We start from the raw sequence: 19,293 nt of genomic DNA, 5'->3' as shown, positions 1-19,293 counted from the left end.
TGCTAATAACTAAAAAAAAAAAGAAGAAAAAAAAGAAATCCCGACCGAACCGACCCAATTGTTAAAATTCATTTAAGGGCAAGCAAACAATTTTTTTTCTTGGCCTCAACATTACAATGTCACACCAGTAGGTAAAGATCCCTCCACCATGTAAAATTTCATGCAAATTTTGAACTTCAGATGTTTTCATAACTGCTCAGAGTTACTTACTATCCAACGAACGTGACATGCTCGTACGATATCATATTCCAGCGGCTGAAAGTTTGCATGCAAATCCGATCTTTTAGTGCACCATGCATGACCATGTTGTTTGCCGGCACTTACATCATGCTCAAGCACACAGCCGTAATCACCTGCTGTACCAGAACTCTGAACAATTATGATACTGGCTTTACAAAACCCAATTTCACTAACACTAACACCACATCATAGTGAGGGCTTTAACCCCAGGGCTAAATTCAACGGATGTGACGGCTTGGAGCATTTGAGATGTGTTGCAGAGTTTTGAGAAATCAGCCCCGTGTGACTTGAATTGTTGAAAGAATAAATGTGCACATCCATATCAAAGGGATGCACTTGTCTGCTGCTATGTGTATTTTTTTAACATACTAGCTGGGAAAAATACCAGACTCATCTCAAGTTGTGGTCACTTCAAATCATCCCCAAGTCACATGGTTTAAGAATACAGAGAACATTCCTAGACCATGTGACTTGGGGATGATTTGAAGTAACTTCCACTTGAGATGAGTCTGGTATTTATTCCTCGCCACTACATAAAAGGAGACACATGTAGCAGGCGACAAGTGCATCCCTTTGATATGGATGTACACAATTACTATATATGTACCTTGACTCTTCATATGTTTTTACCTAACTGAACATAATTGTAAATACCCATTGTTAAATTTTGTCAGTAAAATAATATCAACCAAAACAACTTGCACAATGCTTAATACATAAATAAAAACATGGTGTTAATCTCTGTGCAACAAAACGCATAACTGAGGCACAAAGGGTTACTAGCACATGACAATAATTGCTAATTTTAGTAAAAATTTGAAATTAATCAATTATCAATATGAAAATATATTTTGGTTTTCCCAGAGCTGTTCAATCATATCAAACTATTTTATTTATTTCTTTAATTTTTTGTGTGCAAAATAACATCAACCACAGGAAACAACTATAATGTTTATAATTTTGTTGAGAGCTTCCAAAAAAGCAGGGTTAGCTAAAGCATTTGATAACATTGATCTTGCTATAAGATGTACATACCCATTATACAAAAACAATGGGCTATTTACAAGTACCTGATTGCCCACTTTGCGAGTGGCTTGAGATGGTACAGTCCTTTTGTTACTAGCAGCGGCAGCACTACAGCATCAAAAAAGGTCAGGGGTCAGTAGGTCAAAGGTAAACACACCCAATTCCAAATGTGATTGACGTATCATGCAATAGAAATGATAGTTCAGTCCAGGCATGGGTTAATCATCGGATAACGAAATGTGGAGTGAGAAGGCATACTAACACAAGCAAGACAGCATTTTTGACACATTTTTCCTTTTCTTTTCAACATTACTACATGAGAATGATTTAGTATCTGTCCTGCCTAGTAAGACACAGTATCTGTCAGTATGGGCTATTCCACTTGAAAAACATATACCCCCAATTTCGAATGGGCTTACCTGAATGGGTGACTCCATTAGAAATCTACACCCCCTGTATGGGAGATTGAGGTCATGCCTTCCAAAGGGGGTGTATGGACTTCAAATAGAATTGACCAATGTTTAACTTACTGTGTTAACTAGAATGAACACAAAACATGCATGGCCACCTACAATGAATTGGTAATGTGTCAGAAATGCTGCCTTTAGAACTAATTACATGGGATCATGGTGGTCTAGATGTTCTCAACTACTTTTCAAAGACCTTTATGATTTCAATTGATCAAATGTTATTCTTCAATAGCAGTATACTGTTGCTTTTACACAATAGGCCCAAAAGTTTGACTTGTTTTTTATTTGTGAAGGACTACGTGGCATTTATCAGACTTTGTTAGGGATTGTGGGCGAGTGGTGTAATTTCAGCTGTGAGCAGAACTTTGCTTGCAATGTATCTTGAGATACCTGCAGGTTACATTGTATTTGTCGGAGGACCATGTTTTGTGAGCTGTCCAGCCCAGTAAAACTAAAGCAGTATTGGGGACACTCTGTCCCCCAAGCCTAATGCCTTTGATCCAACATTTAAACCAGCCTTCTCAAATGGGCCAAAAATGAAAATTTGCAAGGGACTGTGAGTTATGAGAAAAAAATTCACACATTGTGTGTGAGCCACACCAATTCTCATGTGAGTGGGATAGTTTTTTCATAACTTTTTGGACCTCTATTCTGCACTTGAAATTTCCCATTAATTAACTGCAGTAATACCACTTTTCACCGCTGTTGTACTCTGTGTAAATTACCATTATGTCAATTTAAAAAAAGACTCAGAAAAGTAGCAAAGAACATCCAGACCATCATATAAATCTGTACTCCAAGCTTCTCTATTCTCATAGTTCAAACTACAGGATTCGTATTTTTCCCCTCGCTCTTTGAGTGTAATATGTTTATCTCACATTTGAAAGTGCTTTAAGACAGTAGAGCTACTATCAGAGACCAAAGTGCAAATATTGGTGTGCATTTTATGAGCCTAAGAACCTGCAACCCTTAGGATGAGAATACTTAGAAGTTTGAAGACAAAGCAGGACTAATGTAAAGGTATTATAGATGGCATGGGTGTGACCAACTGTAGACTTGGCTAGTCAAGTAGCGGGCGAAACAGTTGGGTACAAATAATAGCCGGCATTGTGAACTTCTACAATCGAACACCTTGTAAAAAGAATTTGTCCATTATTCAGAGCTGTACAGCTGTAAATAAAGCAAGATCTTGAGAAATTTAATCGGATGTACCACCATGATGATCACATGCCCGCTATTATTGAAAAGATATTAGTACATAGAAAATCAATGGGGGGAAGAAAAAACAAGCAGATCGGTGGTGGTTATGATGTTTATTTTCTTTGTTTCCGTGGTTACCTGGTTGCCTACGCCACGGCTAACCTTCTTCTTAACAGCAAACTGGGATTCAGATTTACTTTTGCGCTGCAAAATACAAGCAGCAAAATGCATAGAAATATATATATATATATATATATATGTACATCACACTTCCCTATCTTAATAAACAAAAAAAATCCAAAACATGTGAATTTTAACACGCAACAACAACAAAAAAAACTCCCAAAGACAATACATAGTGCATGCTAGAAAGTTTGGCACACAATAAATAAAGTATAAACACAGCACAGATATAAGTATCTATATTGGAGCGTTGCGAAGTGATAGTGGTTTTAACGGCGACAACTTCAGCAGGTTTTACCTGGTTGCCAATTTTCTGTTTCTTCACTCCGGGACCTTCCACCTTATTCTGGGCGCTGGAAAAATAAGTAGGTGCAAAATGCATCATCCAAGGCACAATTCAAAAAAATAAATAAATAAATAAATAATCTGTCATAATTCAACTGATGATTTCTGGATGTATCATGATAAATTGTGAAATAATGATGCATAAAATAATTTTATTTTGCCATTTTTGTTTGTTCATATTACTGTCGTCTGTTAGTATTTGAAAGCCTTTGTGGTCTTTTCATTGCTTCCTGTGGCGTATATCAGTAATCTGGTCATTGAGACAAGTTGCCACCCTAAGGCTTTGAGTGAGCATCGGTAAGATACATATGAGGCTATTGCATAATTTTGTCTTTTGACTGTAAAAACAATAATGCTGAAGAATTTTATTGTGGATGACATTTTGTCAGTCCTTTCAAACTTTCAGAAATCTGGACAGGCCGTTTTTCAATGTGGGGAAGAAATAAAACCAGGGGGCAGTCCCTACTCAATCTGCTCAGTTGCCAGATACACATGTTTGGTATGTACATGTACATGTACAAGTCACTGAATTGCACTACAGGAAGCTTACTACCATAGCTTCAAATATGTCACATTTAGTAGGAACCAGAAACAGATTTCCTGAATCACATCCAAGAAGAAAATATAAATGCTATGTGAATTAAATACATGGTTTTAAATGAATCCAAATTATACCAGAAAGTATATAACATGAGGAACTTAACAATTATAAATTGATTTTCAGATTCTTGCCAAATTTGGACCATAGCATAATATCTATAGCATTTGAATCTTTCCAATTTGATTTAAATCCAGCTTTTGAATATCCAGAAATTCATCAGCTTTCACTCAATGCAAGGCATGCTCAGTTATGCACTGCAGGAGCCCACTACGTATATGAGGGCGCCATATCTTGGTTGCGTGACTACTGGCCGACCACATATGTTACCTGGTTCCCCAAGCTCTTCTTTATTTGGTCAAAGCCACGATTAGACTGTTGGCGTTGGGTACTAGCACTGTGAGTAAATGTCAGATATGTTACTTGAAAATATTTGTCATTAGTAAGTAGCCTTTGTAATTAAAAGATGCAAAATTAAACAAAAAGTGTGGATGAAAATGCACATTGGCTCACTGGCATGTGCTAACGAACGCACCCCCATACACACCCCACACCTTCTTGGCTTAAGTTAAAACACAAAAATTCATACAAAAACAAAAGCAATTTTCTAATTTTTCCTTCTGTTTTCATTACATGTTGCATTATATTTTTTGTATTCTGTGCACCTGGGTTATAATAAACCCGATCAATTTTCATTATAAGCTGTACAATAATTTGCTTTTGTATTTGTATTTTCTACACCTGACCCGCTTCACAAAGCCTTATGAATACGATCGATCTTACGATTCCCTAGTATTGATTGTAAGTCTTTGTGAAACGGGCCCCAGGGTTATTAATAAATCAAACCAATCAAAGCAAGCATGGACAAATATTTGCTCAGGCACCCCTCCACACACTCTCTCACACACACACCCATAACACCCCTACTTGTAAAGTAAGTACATCGGGGACATCTTTGAGTAGCCATCTGTCTGGGACTATATAACCGCGACTATGCTATGCTATGTTGCTATGCATGTGTGGATATGTCCCCACTTTGTTGGGAAAAATCATGTGTGTGTATCCCCAGTTAGATAGTATGGAATCAGATATGTGTATATCGTCCGATTCTGTACTATGCATTAGGGGGATCTCACCCCCCCCCCCATATGTCTAACTAATGCCTATACAGCCCTATCAGCATATTAAGAAAATCAGGGATATCTCCGTTTGCAGGCGTATCCCCAGTTTATCGGGATGGAACGCAACCGAATCCCTGGTTCGCATGTTTTACAAACGGTCTCACACACACCCCACAAACACCCCCCCCTCCACACCCAGGTGTTGAATAAAGCCAATATCCATCCTCATCAATAATTAGTTTATAATACCAATATGAAGGTATCACAGTCAGATTTCTCATTTATGGACAGCCAAGATATGCCCAAGGTATAATAACCCTGGATGCTCACATATGCATTACCACTGTGTGTATACTTCTCGAACATCAAAGAAGGTACTCTATAGGTTGTCAATACAGGATTCTGACTGTGTATATTCCTCTGCATAAATCAGAGATGCCAATGGGTTATGAAAAAAAATCTGAAATTTGCGAACGTAGGGAGCGAAGCGACCGAAGTCTCGCCCCCACGGCCGGGGGTCCAGGGGCCCGCTTAAGGGCCCCTGGTGGGGTCCAGGGGCAAAGGCCCGGTGGGGGTTGAGGGGGCGAAGCCCACCAAAGCCAGAGGATTTCTACACATTTTACACTGCAGGAGACACCATTTCTGAGGGTAAAATCACATTCAAATGGATTAAAAAATAAGGTTATTTTGAAAAACAACAACTAGATAGCAGTATTGAAGACTATCTATTATACATGTAATATTCTTCAAGACTTGTTTTCTCAAAATTATACCATAAAATATGCAAATTAGGTACCTAAGCCCAGGCAATTTTAGCAGAATTAGCACCCCAAAAGGCCATTTTTAACATAAAAACCAGTTTTAGACTTTTTGAAAAAAATGCTTCCTTCATCCCAAAAAAGTGGTTTTAAATGTTCAGTTTCCTATACTTTTGTACATGAGAGACCATTTTCCAAAGTATTTTTTGGCCTAATAACATAGCCTACATGGCTGCATGGATATATATAATGCGTAATATAAAAACGATGATTCATCAAATTTTGACCCCCCCCCCCCTATTTTTTTGTTAAATTTTCAAAAAAATATTTTTGGCCAAAAAAGCAAGTTATATGCCCTAAATTACTTGTTATTTAATGTTGGAAACCATAGAAATACTGCTACTTCAAAAAAAAAAAAAAAAAAAAAAATTGCCAATTTTATTTTACAAAGTTGGATAAAGTTGTACATATTTTAATTACTTTTACTTCTACTGAACAGCTAGCAATGTATATTAATTCAATGTGTTCCTGACTGTTCAATAGAAGCAAAAGTAATCAAAATGTACAACTTTATCCAACTTTGTAAAATAAAATTGGCAATTTTTTGTTGTTGAAATAGCAGTATTTCTATGGTTGCCAACCTTGAATAACAAGTAATTTAGGGTCTATAACTTGCTTTTTGTCCAAAAATATTTTTGAAAATTTAAAAAAAAAAAGAAAAACTGATTTTTTTTTTAAAAATACAAAAAAATCGGAATTTCGATTTAAATCGGAAGATTGGCATCTCTGATAAATAAACAATATCGTGGTTAAGTTTTCTGTACACAGCACTTTGCGACATACTATTCGGGTGCTTTCTCAAAGTAAAACATAGTGAGATGCATGCTAGAGGATGCAACTTTGGCACCAGCAACTGATTTTCCCGGCACATCTTGCTAGTTTACATTAAGAACCACTGAAGAATCAAGCTCATGCCATACTGTGCTACTCACTTTGCAAAGCCTATAAAGTCCTCATGGTTGGTATTCATGTATGCAAGCTGCAGATCAATCAGCAGCAATAGCTGATCTTTTGTGGTCTGTTCACGTTCCCTGATGTGAGTTGTTACAATGCGTTCAGTTTCTTCTCGCAGACGAGGATAGCGTGCCATCTATGTCACAAAGAACATGAGAATAACTAAATTCAGATTATTATTGACATCTACATGCTATTATTGCTGCTATCTTTAAAATAGTTATATTGAGCTTTCTTGTGGGTACAGCAATCTTCTTTATATTGCAAAAGATATTGTAATATTTGTTTATTTTGTGAATTAATTAAGATTTTGTTAACGTGTGTATGTGTTGTACTCTATTTTTTGTTTGCCTGCCTGCCAGATTTTGGAATAATCTTCCACAGGAGGAGTATGGATTTCAAATGGAATGAACACATTGGGCAGCTCCATGAATTTCATACACCCTCTGAGAAAGATTTTACCCAAATCTTCTTCTACCGAGAGAGGGTGAGTTTCAAATGGAGCTGCTAATGCGCTCATTTCATTTGAAATTCAACCTCCCTCTGTGGAAGATGTTTCCAAAATCATCCACAGGGGTAGTGTGGATTTTACATGGCATAGCCCAATTGTAACAAAAGTAGCCAGCCACTGATACTAACAAATGACATCCATATTATTGTCACATCATCTGTAGCCAAGTTGAGACAATAATAGTAACCTAATCTTTGTTTCAAACTTGATTACTTCCTTTCGTATATCATTTGACTCCATACTGATACATGTGTAACATTACCTGTACTTGCCAAAAAAATAATCGATATTCACATAATTTTCATCTCATGTTTATTAACTTAGCAATCCCTAAGAGTTAAAACCTTAATAATATGATTTCGGTCCAATTTCAATTTGGATCTTCTTTGCCAAATATTATAAAATATTATTCGTAACAATTTCAGGAAGTTTTGTGGTCATTTGAAGTAAGATGAAAGAAAAGTGAAAACCCACTATCTTAGCTGTTTAACTGTAATCTATGGGGATTTAAAGCCATAATATGACTTTAATTCAAACTTGCTCTGTTGTCCAAAAATACAAAGAATTTGGCTGAATCCAATTAGGTGTAAGTTGGGATATGTGTAAACATTACAAATATGCACACACAAAAATCAGGTTTGAAAAAAAATTGACCAAACTCATTTTAAACGATCCTATATTATGACTCTAACATTTGAAAATGTGCACATACATTCATAATAACTGCATGCTGGTTAAATTATGACTGAATGAGCTTCACTTTTGACCGTGGCACACACCAAAATGGGATAGAAATAGTGATGTGTGAATTGACAGCATAAATTTCATTAACAGGTATGTATTCATCTGTATTCCCAAAACTAACTTCAGTCCTGTCTGAAATGGTGCTTGGTACAATTAAATACAAACTTTATTTCCTCATCAACTCAATTTCTCAAAATAAAATGATGAAATTTTCTTTGCAACATAATCACTTCTTGGCTAGCTCAACTGTATCATGATTAAATGGTGTCATCAAGGAACTTCAGGATAATTTTAGTATGGGAAAGGTGCGGGAAATGTCGCAATGAGGTCCCTAGCTGGATCATACCCACTAACAGGACATATATTTTAAAACTCAAAATCTTTGAAGTCAAAATAAAGATATTTCTGTCATCCTCCCCACAAAAACAGTCAATGTGTCTGTAAAAAGATCAATTTTTTTAATTTTTTTATGTCAAACATATTTAGGCATTAACTGTTAAAATCAATGAGACAATGCTGACAAAACTTCAACCCGGTCAAGTAACCTTGTGAATGGTCGTGGACTCGCAGTAGATAGCATTTCAGGGCATTGTTTATAGGACAGCAAAGTGCAGCCTGTCAACTGGGCATTACCCTTATCGGAACTGCCAGTATCATATGGTTTCACACCTTTTTCAGACAAGCCACAGGGAGAGCAAATTTGAATTTTTTTTTGTGGGGGGGGGGGGCAGCGGAGATATTGAACTTGGGACATCTTGTACGACCAGTGTGCCATACTGCTCCATGAAAACCAACATGAATACTAAATTACCTTTTCTCCACACTGCCTGACCACATTGTTTAATTCTTGTATGACCATATCGCAACATTTGAGTGATGGCTCTTTGAGTCTTTGGATCTGACGTTTGGTGATTGCTTCAAATGCCATATCTGGGGTGAACAGACCAACCCTGGAAGATAATAAGTGGTGAGAAAATGTGTTTTAGTAAATATTGCATCTTGTACTTACATTCACATTATGATGAGCAAAATACACACAATGCAATAAAGGCAATGGCCCGGATTCTGCAGAATTCTTCTGTTTGCAGAGTGCCATACCTTGCACTTCAGACATCATCCTGTACACTGATAAACTAATAGACTTTTCAAAACGAAGTTTTCCAATCAGGTTCTGAACGCTTTGGTACCTCTTCAGCATCATGTGCAGAGTTTCAGTACATTAACAGCTTATATTTAGGACTTAGCCTTTGCTGTAATGTTTGTGGAACAGGGAGGTACTGGTCTTTGCATGTACGCATATTTGTTTGAAAACGCTCTTTAGAAAGGTCTATTCTCACATCTATATGAATACCTGAGTGAAAGAAGGGCCCAACTCCACCATTTTTGACCAATTGAGTTACACCCAGCATGTTATTGCTAATAGACAGTACTACCTTATGTGTGAAAGACGGGTTCAAATCCACACTCAATACAGCCTTTTCAAGGGTACTCAACCGTGATATGCATGGAAGAAAGGCCCAACTCCAGGAGTTGGGCCTTTCTTCTACTATACTGGTATAGTGCCACCGCATGAACACACACGCACAGTCCACACTTAGCAATGGCAGACCTACACAGTGAGAGTGATCACAACAGTGATGATGAAATCCATGGAAAAAGACGTAAACATGAAGAGGAATGGAAGAAGAAGAAGAACAAGAGGTTAAAAGCAGAGGGTAAGGAGTATACTAGTACTAGTGGGAAGTATGTGCCAGCCAGACAGAGTGGAGATAAATGCCGGTAAGTTTCAAGCCATATAAATAATGTGGGCTAGAGGAGTTAGATAATAAACTTTTTAAAAACAAAGAAATTATGGTCCGTTTCTTATTATTTATTTATTTCATTTTTGATCGAATCACAATGCAAGTAGGCCTAATGGTAAGAACTGTCGTGTTTTATAACCGTAAAGTTAGAGTTGGAACGTAATAGAAGTTTTCTGTTTTATTTAGATGCCGTCGCCGATGCCTTACCTATTTCAGTGATGAAACCAAGGAGATGCTTATACGCAAGTTCAACAAACTTGGAGATCACACAGCCCAAAATGCCTTTCTCACTGGGGGAATCATTCCACGACAAGTTCAGCGTAGACGTCCATCAAATGGCCGTGGAAATCCACGGAGTGTTGCACTTGTTTACAAGGTATTTCTTTTTAATATAGGATCTATAATGGCTTATGCATCTTCCACTTTTAAAACTATAGGTTGACATGTAGTGGAAGTTTTTCTTTGAAATCACTGGTAGTGAAAAAGAATACTAAGCTAGTATAACATGAAGGCTTAAAATGTTGATACTTGTTTGTCTCATATTTTGTGTTTCAGGTAAAACATGGAGATGACTATAAAGTAGTGTGTAGAGAAGGCTACGCAAGTCTCTTTGGCATTGGTGTGAAAAGAGTACGTCGTGTTGCAAGTACGGTAGCTTCAGGAACCGTTCCTGTTGATGGTCGTGGAAAACACAACAACAGGCCATATGCAACTTCAGAAGAGCTTAAGCACATGATAGACCAGCACATCAGGTCGTTTCCTTATCGGGTTTCTCATTATGGAAGGGAAAGAACCAAGCGACGGTATTTGGCATCGGAGCTAAGTGTGAGGCAAATGTACGTCCTCTTTTTGGAAAGACATTTTCCAGATTCTTACCTGCAGGTGAAGAGAGGCATACAGCCTGAGTCTGTTCCATGTGTAATAAAGTATAACAAGTACCTTCAATACTTCAATGACAACTTCAACTACGGATTTGGCCGTCCACGTACTGATGTGTGTGGTACATGCGCAGAATTTGAGGTCAAGATCCAGGTGGAAAAACATGCTGCGACCAGAGAGCATCTGAAAACGGAACTCAGACTTCACAAGCGCAAGGCGCAGTCATATTACACTAAACTGAATGCAGATTCTCAGAGAGCAACTGGAGATGAAAAAAGTGGAAACGTTGGCATTTGATTTTGAACAGAATATACCTTATCCGCATCTTCCAGTGGGAGAAATATTTTACATGAGGCAGTTATGGCTTTATAACTTTTGTATATACAGTGCCAAAAGTCAAACATCAACCATGTATATGTGGCCAGAAACCACTGCCCGACGTGGGGTAAATGAAGTAGTATCGTGTTTGAAGCATTACATTGACAACAAGATACCAGATGGCGTCAAGAAGCTGAATTTGTATTCAGATGGGTGCAGAGGACAAAATCATAACCATACAATGGTGCAGTTTCTGTTCACGCTGACAAAAAATAACCGCTTTGATGAAGTACACCACCATCTGCCTATCAAAGGCCATAGCTTTCTTCCATGTGACAGACATTTTGCAACTATAGAGAAGAAGAAACGAAGAAGAGAAACGGTACAATGGTATCCTGAGTGGATCTCTATGGTTGAAGAATCCTTTGAGGTCGAGAGAGTTGAGCAAGGCTACATTAAAGATTTTCGTGGACATTTGCAGCAGTTCTTCAAGAAGTCTACCAAGCGAGGAAACGAGAAGTACAAGGTGTCAGAATATAAACACTTCAAGTACAGTTCAACTCACCCATATGAAGTCGAAGTGTCCAAGAGCATGATGGGATTGGGGGCACAGAGGTTTGGCTTACTAAAACCAAATGCACGACCGACATTGCCAACAGCTAAGTGCTATTCAACTTCAATCCCAGTCAAGCCAGAAAAACTGGGTGACATTAAAAAACTCAAAAAGTACCTAGATGAAACTACCAGAGAACTGGTAGATCAAGTCACTTCAGCTGATAGTGTAGATGATGACGATGAGGACAACTCTGATTATGAGAACTGAGAACTGTTGAGGATGAACTGAAAAAATATGAGAACTCAGAGACTGCTAGTTTGTTGCAGACTTGTTATTCAGACAAAGAAAGGGCCTGACCGACCCAGATTGGCCTTTTTGGAAGATTTCTTTTTATATATTTTAGCAAACAAAGTTGACTCAAAAAACGTCACCGAAGATTTTATTGTATATATTTGAGTGGGTTGGGTGTTAAAAATAGTGTGATTATCTATGCAGTGGCATGCAAACTTACAGAGTAATTTGCTACTATCATGTATAGTGTCTGATTGGGGAATCTGGTGCTAGAGTAGGTTACTCAGAGTTTACCTATAATATATCTTTTACTGCGTAAGTGTGGCGTTGTATATATTGAATAGGCATGATAGGGGTGGGTGTTTTAAAAACGTTTTGAGTATCTACTTTGGTTATTCACCATAATAAACATTCATTTAAACCAAGTCCATGCTTCTTTTTTGTGTAACTGCCAGTTTTCTGAGCTATTTATAACATTTTGGCCAGGGGAACAAACATTTTCAGTTATCTTGGTGGAAGAAGGGCCCAACTCCAGCTCGAACAAAGACCTCTGGCGTTGCCATGGTAACAGAATATTTCATATCACATGGATAAATAAATGCATGCTGGTATATTAAAGGTCCCCTGAAGATTGAAAGATTCTGCCTGGAAAACCAAAAATAATATTCAGTTTTTTGTGTTTTTCTCAAAAACATTTTTGGTGGAGTTGGGCCCTTCTTCCACTCAGGTATTCATATGTAATGTTATCTTTTCAAAAGATGAACAACATGCAAACTAACCATTTAAAACAACTCTTCACTTTGGCAAGAACATTAGCATTTCTGTGATATTCTTGTTCCTTCTCAATGACTATCAGTGCTCATTCAAGCTATAACAGCACTAATGCCAGAAAAAAAAATTGTTTGATTGTCAATAGATCCCTTCCAAGGGGTAGGGTCAGTCGGTCAAGATTGTTTTTTTCATAGCCAAAATATGTTTCCTAATTAGCTTAACAAATAGCCCAAATATGTGTGAATTGGGGGTATTTTTCTGTTGTATGTATACCACTTCATTCATGTTAAGTTTAGAAGTGCGAAGAAACTGTTTTAATCACTCTTTAGCATGTCAAATTGGGGGAAAACCACTTTATCTGGCATTTCCCAAATTAGGGTCGGTATTCTTTAATACAGTAAAACAAACAAACAAAATGTTTTTCCAGATTAGGGTCGGTCGGATGAGGATAATCAAACAACTTTTTTTTCTCGCCTGACCAGAGTCTTCAAATTCAACTTCTTTAATGCATCACAATCTCATTTTATCATTAGTATGAGAGAGAATAGAATAAAACTGAAATTCTGAAACTTTGTTCTTTATGCAAGATGTCTTAACCATCGATTAATATCAATGCCACATTTCTCTGATACACATCTTTTCCACTCACCTGACACCATGGATATTTTTGATAGCATAACTAATTTCTCGTCTCAGCTCTTTCTCGTCATACTCCATCTTGACCACCTCAAATGGGAATCTCTCGTGGAAAATGCGGTTAATTCTGGCACCTCCTGACAGCTCGATGGTGTTGATCTGGTCGCCGGAGCCTTCTATTCGCTTCTCAAAGTCTACACCAAATTGTTGCACCATTCTGTGTGGGAAAAGTAATACAATCAGCTTTATTAAAATGTATTTGAAGCAGTTTTATGGTATCTAGAATCTATTTTTCAGGCATGAAAACTGGTCTTGGGGAAAAACACTGAAAACTGTGTTTTTTTACCATTTTCTGCTAATTTGATTCAATAATAGGCTGAAAAACATTGAAAACAATAACAAAAATGCTGAAATCAGTTAAAACACTGTGGTATTTTAAGATTTTAAGCAACTCTTCGCAAAGTACTCCAGTAACTTTGTGATGGTTTTATGCCTTGTAGGGTGTACATGTAGGCATTCAAGATACATGGGTAAGACAAGTTATTTGAATGGTAGCCAAATAACAGAACATCCCTTTCACTCATTTTGTTTCTCATGCATAGGTGCAGATTATTTTTTATGCCCCTCCCCGTTTTATGACTTTATCATCATACAAACATTAACACTTAAGGTCCGTTCATACTATGCCGCAATTGCTTCGCACTGCATCATACTGCATTGCGATATCACAATAAAATTGCGGCGTAGTATGAACGCACCTTAAGTAACACACCATCAATCTCACTATAATCCGAGACTGAATTAAAAAGACTATTTGCATCTGACATCACCTGTCAATCAAACTCAGAAACGATTTGTTTATGATTTGTCGTGACGATTAAAATTTCTGAAAGCGGCGGTAAAACAGATTGCACCTGTGATTAATTTTGCACCTTCAAACATATTAGTGCACAGCGCTATGTTGAACAAAGGGGAAGTCGTGCGATTTTTTTGTTAAAAGCAATTTCTCAATTGATTTCATTACATTGAAAGGTAAAGATTGAAATAAAACATGTTTTCATTTTTTTAAAGACCGTTTAGTGCCTAAAATCCAAGATGGCCGCCGTGATTGAAAATTGGCCATATTTTACTCATAAATTGCGCTTTAGTAGGGTACAGAATGGAAGTCCCATTCTCGGGTTGAGTACAAGAAGCTTTGAAGGTGTTTCGTTATAGATTTGAGGATGCTGAATAAAATGAGAAGGGTCTGCACCATCGAAAAGTGTGGGGAACTCTTGGTAGAGGGCGTTTTTCAAAATGGCTGCCAAAATCCCTTAAAATCACCATAACTTGGTCAGAGAAGCACCCAGCAGCACGATTCTGATGTCTATACCCATGTTTTCAGGGTCAAGGAATCCAATAGAGTCATTTACAACAGCCTTTGACCTATCATTCCAAGATGGCTGCCAAAATTTCAAAATGGCCGCCAGTGAAAATTTATTTGGCTATATCTCGGGTGCAGAAAGTCCTAGAAGTATGATGCTGGTGACTATACCCATGTTTACAGGGTCTAGAAATCCATTGATATAATCTAAAACAGCACAGGACCTTAAACCCCAAGATGGCCGCCAAAATTTAAAAATAACCACCACTAAAATGCAGAATTTAGCCTATATCTTATCTTATCCGTGGTTTATACGGCCTTATCCGGGGTTTACGATCTTTACCTGGGGCTAAGATACCTTAACCTTAGCATAACGCAGTCTAAACCCCAGATAAGGCGCCTTAACCCCAGATAAGAGTAAACCCCAGATAAGAGACGTAAACCCCAGATAAGAGACGTAAACCCCAGATAAGGCAGTTTAAACCCCAGATAAGGCGCCTTAACACCAGATAAGGAACGTAAACACCATATAAGGCATCTAAATCCCACATAATGCATCTAAAACCCAGATAAGGCGCCTTAACTTCAGATGAGGGACGTAAACCTAGGATAACACAGTCTAAACCCCAGATAAGGCATTTAAACTCCATAAGGCTCCAAATAAGGGATGTAAACCATAAGAGATGTATATAAAACCCCCCAAAACGGATGTAAACCATAGACAAGGCAGTCTAAATCCCAGATCCATTCTTTACACATCTAAACCCAGATAAGGAGCCTTAACCCCAGATAAGGGACGTGTAACCCCAGATAAGGCAGTCTAAACTCCAGATAAGGCTCCTTAACCACAGATAAGAGATGTAAATTATAGGATAATGCAGTCTAAACCCCAAATAAGTTGCCTTAACCTCTGATAAGGGATGTTAACTGCGGATAACACAGTCTAGACCCCAGATAAGGCATCTAAACCCCAGATGAGGGACGTAAGCTCCAGATAAGGTAGTTTAAAAAACCCAAATACGGCACCTGAAACCCTAGATAAGAAACACAAACCCCATATAAGGCAGTCTAAATCCCAGATAAGGCATCTAAACCAAGATATGGTGCCCTAACCACAGATCAGGAACGTGGATCTAGGATAATGGTGCTCCACCCACTTCTCTGTCCAAACTTGATGCGATACAGAGAAGAGCGGTACGTATCATTGGCATCTCAGAAGCAGATGGAAAGAACCATCAAATACAGCACCTGAGACATAGAAGAGCAGTGGGAGCCATCACTCTATTTCATCGGATGTTCTATGGCGAAGCTCCAGAACTCCTTCAACATCTGTTACCAGATCGTATGATTATTGATCCTCGTCTGCGGCGTTCTGTCAGATCCCACGACCAAGCTGTCAAAATCCCAAGATCCAACCTGGTCAGCCACCAGAGGTCATTCCTTCCATCCTCAGCTCACCTTTGGAGCGATCTACCTGGTCCAATTATCTCTAACCAGAATCGGCTGAGCGTCAAGCGGGAGGTTAACAACTAGCTTGGCGCCAGCCCATCAGCGCTATCATACCGATAGCAGCTGTTAATGCCTTGCATAGTTCAGACATAAAAAAAAAAAAAAAAAAACCAGATAAGGTGCCCTAACCCCGATAAGGGGCGTGAATCTAGGATAACGCAGTCTAAACCCCTAAACCCATTACACTGTTGTCAATGGGAAAATGGCAGATTTCGGGTGAAATTTTCTCAAATTTAGAACTCTCACAGTTAATATAGTTAAACGCCACCAATATCAGGTGAAACTGGATGATTTAATGATCAAAATGATCAAAAACTCAACATAGGTTGAAATGAGACTTTTCTTGTTTAAATGCACTGAACCGCAAACAAAATGGCATTGCGCTCTTGAAGCTGAAAGATACAATTAATTAGATAGGGCGAATATATGCTAAAAGGTGTCATATAATGAGAAAAATATACCATTTCAAGCATCAAAACCCAAAATGTACTTTTTGGCAATATAACTTGGTCAATTACAGTGATTTTAAACAGTCTTTTCAGATGCCACGCAAACAAATAGTTCATCATTTCCATGCATCGCCCAGGCCTATGCATTAGTGCCATGAGTAGGTACTGTATCTGATATGCCGTCCATCTTGGACCTGGCAAGGGGTCTGGTTATGTAAAACATTGTGCTTTTGGTTCCGAGACATAATTATACATTTGGAAACGTGATCATAAAAACAAACTCATGCATTTATATACATTTAAGCAGTATATAAGCAGCCATATTGGTCGCCATATTGAATAATAATCATAATTCTAGAATATTAAAGTTATCTTTGAGTGCATGACACAATGCAATGCTACATGTAGTTCCAGTATTCGAAATTTAGATTTTGAGCATACTTTGAGAGAGGTATGTGGCTTTTTTTGCACGTGTCAGTCAGTTTACAAGATTTTGGCGGCCATCTTGGATTTTACCACTTACCTAGACTACCCCGTAGTCCACTTGCCCATTGTGCATACTCTGGATATTGTATTTAAGCTTAAAACTCTGATTTAATTAATGTGTGCACAATTAATAGATTTTCACATCTGATCAGTCACTCTACTCCCTCTGTTTGTTAGCTTCCCAAGTGGACTACTGACATTGCCTTGCGGTTAAGATTTTTAACACGGGACTCTATGGAGAGTTAGGCCAATTTCTGGCCTAACTAAAATTAGCGATGATGTAATGCATCTTTAAATGGATCTGCCTTGTGATTGGTCGCCCATACCTCGCTATGGTTTAAATCGTCTGGGCCCGCGCCATTACCATTAACTACACCGTAAACAACTGTCTGTGGTATTTGCGGCGCTTTGTGTTGACGCGAAAGTTAATCTCTCATCAAACATCTAGCGCGTACTTGTGGTTAAAGGACTGATAAACAAGTATGCTTGGCAGTGTATTTTTAGAGAGCAAAGTCCAGGGGGTAAAGTTCTGCTTACAATTCAAAGTTCATAGTCGAAATTTCGGGGTTCGCTTTCAATAAACTGGTAGATTCCAAAATCAGAATTGTTCAGTATTAAAGTGAGCCGTTATAATTATGCAAGATAATGTTGCATTCAATTACTTTTATTGTCACTAATCATCTGATATTTGTAACTCTTTATGACCATTTTACTATTGAATACTTTAATTTTAATAAACATCAGTATAATTTTGAGTTCAACGAAATGGGTTCATCATGACTAATAATAACATATTTTTAATAAAATTCGACTATAGCATAGTCTACCACTTACCCTGAAATATTAAATCCTTCTTTGAGTGTCTGACAAAAGGCCACATAGTTCCAGTGTTTGAAATTGACGTTTTTAGCATATTTTGAGAGCGATATATAGCTTTTTTTGCATGTGTCAGTCAGTTTTATAGGATTTTGGCGGCCATCTTGGATTTTACCACTTACCCCGAAAAATTAAATCTTTCTTTGAGTGTCTGACACAAGGCTACATAGTTCCAGTGTTTGAAATTTACAAATTTAGCATATTTTGAGAGCGATATATAGCTTTTTTTTGCATGTGTCACTCAGTTTTATAGGATTTTGGCGGCCATCTTGGATTTTACCAGTTACCCCGAAATATTAAATCTTTCTTTGAGTGTCTGACACAAGGCTACATTGTTCCAGTATTTGAAATTTACATTTTAGCATATTTTGAGAGTGATATATAGCTTTTTTTGCATATGTCAGTCAGTTTTATAGGATTTTGGCGGCCATCTTGGATTTTACCACTTCCCAAGAAATAAAAAAATGCAAACATCTTTTTTTCACATTATTTACCCCCACAAGAGACAAAATCAAGTGAAAGTTTGCTTTTAACACCGAAATCACACGACTCGACATAGTGCTGAGCACTATATGCAAAACATCTCAAAAGTTGGGAGTTGGATCTTAGTAATAGGAAACTTTCTTTCCTAATGGCACCATGTCAAGAATGTCTAGAAAAGTTGCTCTTGCCATGTAAAAAACCCAGTAATTTTACACTATTTTCTGCGTTTCCTTTTCTTTGATAAAGACACCAGATGAATCAACCTTCCTTTTACGCACTTCTAACCAATCATGGGCTGTGGATCATCAGACGCAAACTAGTATTTTTATCTCTCGCTCCTATTAGGCTAAAAAAACATATGTTTGGTTGCCCTCAACCGACCGACCCAAAAAATCAGAAATCTTGGGTTGTTTCTTTTTTTTTTAAATCCTATTTTTAGAAGAAACCTTAAATTTGGACAGTATCAAGGACATTTTATATTTGTTGTTCACTCATTTAATTTATTAAGTGCATATTTGATTAAAAATAAAAAGTATTTCCATTTAAATTCTGTCCAAAAATGCAATTAAAAAAAAAAATGTGAAATGATCAAGAATTTGTCAATACTAGCATTTTCAAAATGGAGGGAAAATGGAGAAAGTGCCCATGAAAAAAAAAAAGAAAA

General features: G+C 37.6%; 1 protein-coding gene across 4 annotated transcripts in view; it reads right to left on the bottom strand.

The window, feature by feature from the left end:
- LOC140136955 (dynamin-1-like) overlaps positions 1–19,293 on the bottom strand; it is a 105,042-nt gene that overhangs the window by 36,725 nt on the left and 49,024 nt on the right. For 2 of the 4 annotated variants that reach the window (XR_011856793.1, XM_072158614.1), the window contains exons 8-11: positions 13,477–13,680; positions 9,022–9,160; positions 6,934–7,091; positions 4,393–4,459 (exon numbers count right to left, since the gene is read on the bottom strand). Coding sequence is in view for 3 of the 4 variants with exons in the window: in XM_072158614.1 (XP_072014715.1) it covers positions 4,393–4,459; positions 6,934–7,091; positions 9,022–9,160; positions 13,477–13,680 (568 nt within the window). In the remaining variant the exon portion in view is untranslated. Of the gene's footprint in view, positions 1–1,310; positions 1,375–3,417; positions 3,473–4,392; positions 4,460–6,933; positions 7,092–9,021; positions 9,161–13,476; positions 13,681–19,293 lie in introns of all 4 variants that reach the window. The other 2 variants (XM_072158616.1, XM_072158615.1) reach the window with 2 other exon arrangements.

This window comes from Amphiura filiformis, chromosome 17 (assembly GCF_039555335.1).
Source record: "Amphiura filiformis chromosome 17, Afil_fr2py, whole genome shotgun sequence".
Taxonomy (NCBI): Eukaryota; Metazoa; Echinodermata; class Ophiuroidea; order Amphilepidida; family Amphiuridae; genus Amphiura; species Amphiura filiformis.
The sequence above is the reverse complement of the archived record's forward strand: the minus strand, read 5'-3'. Positions and strand labels throughout refer to the sequence as shown.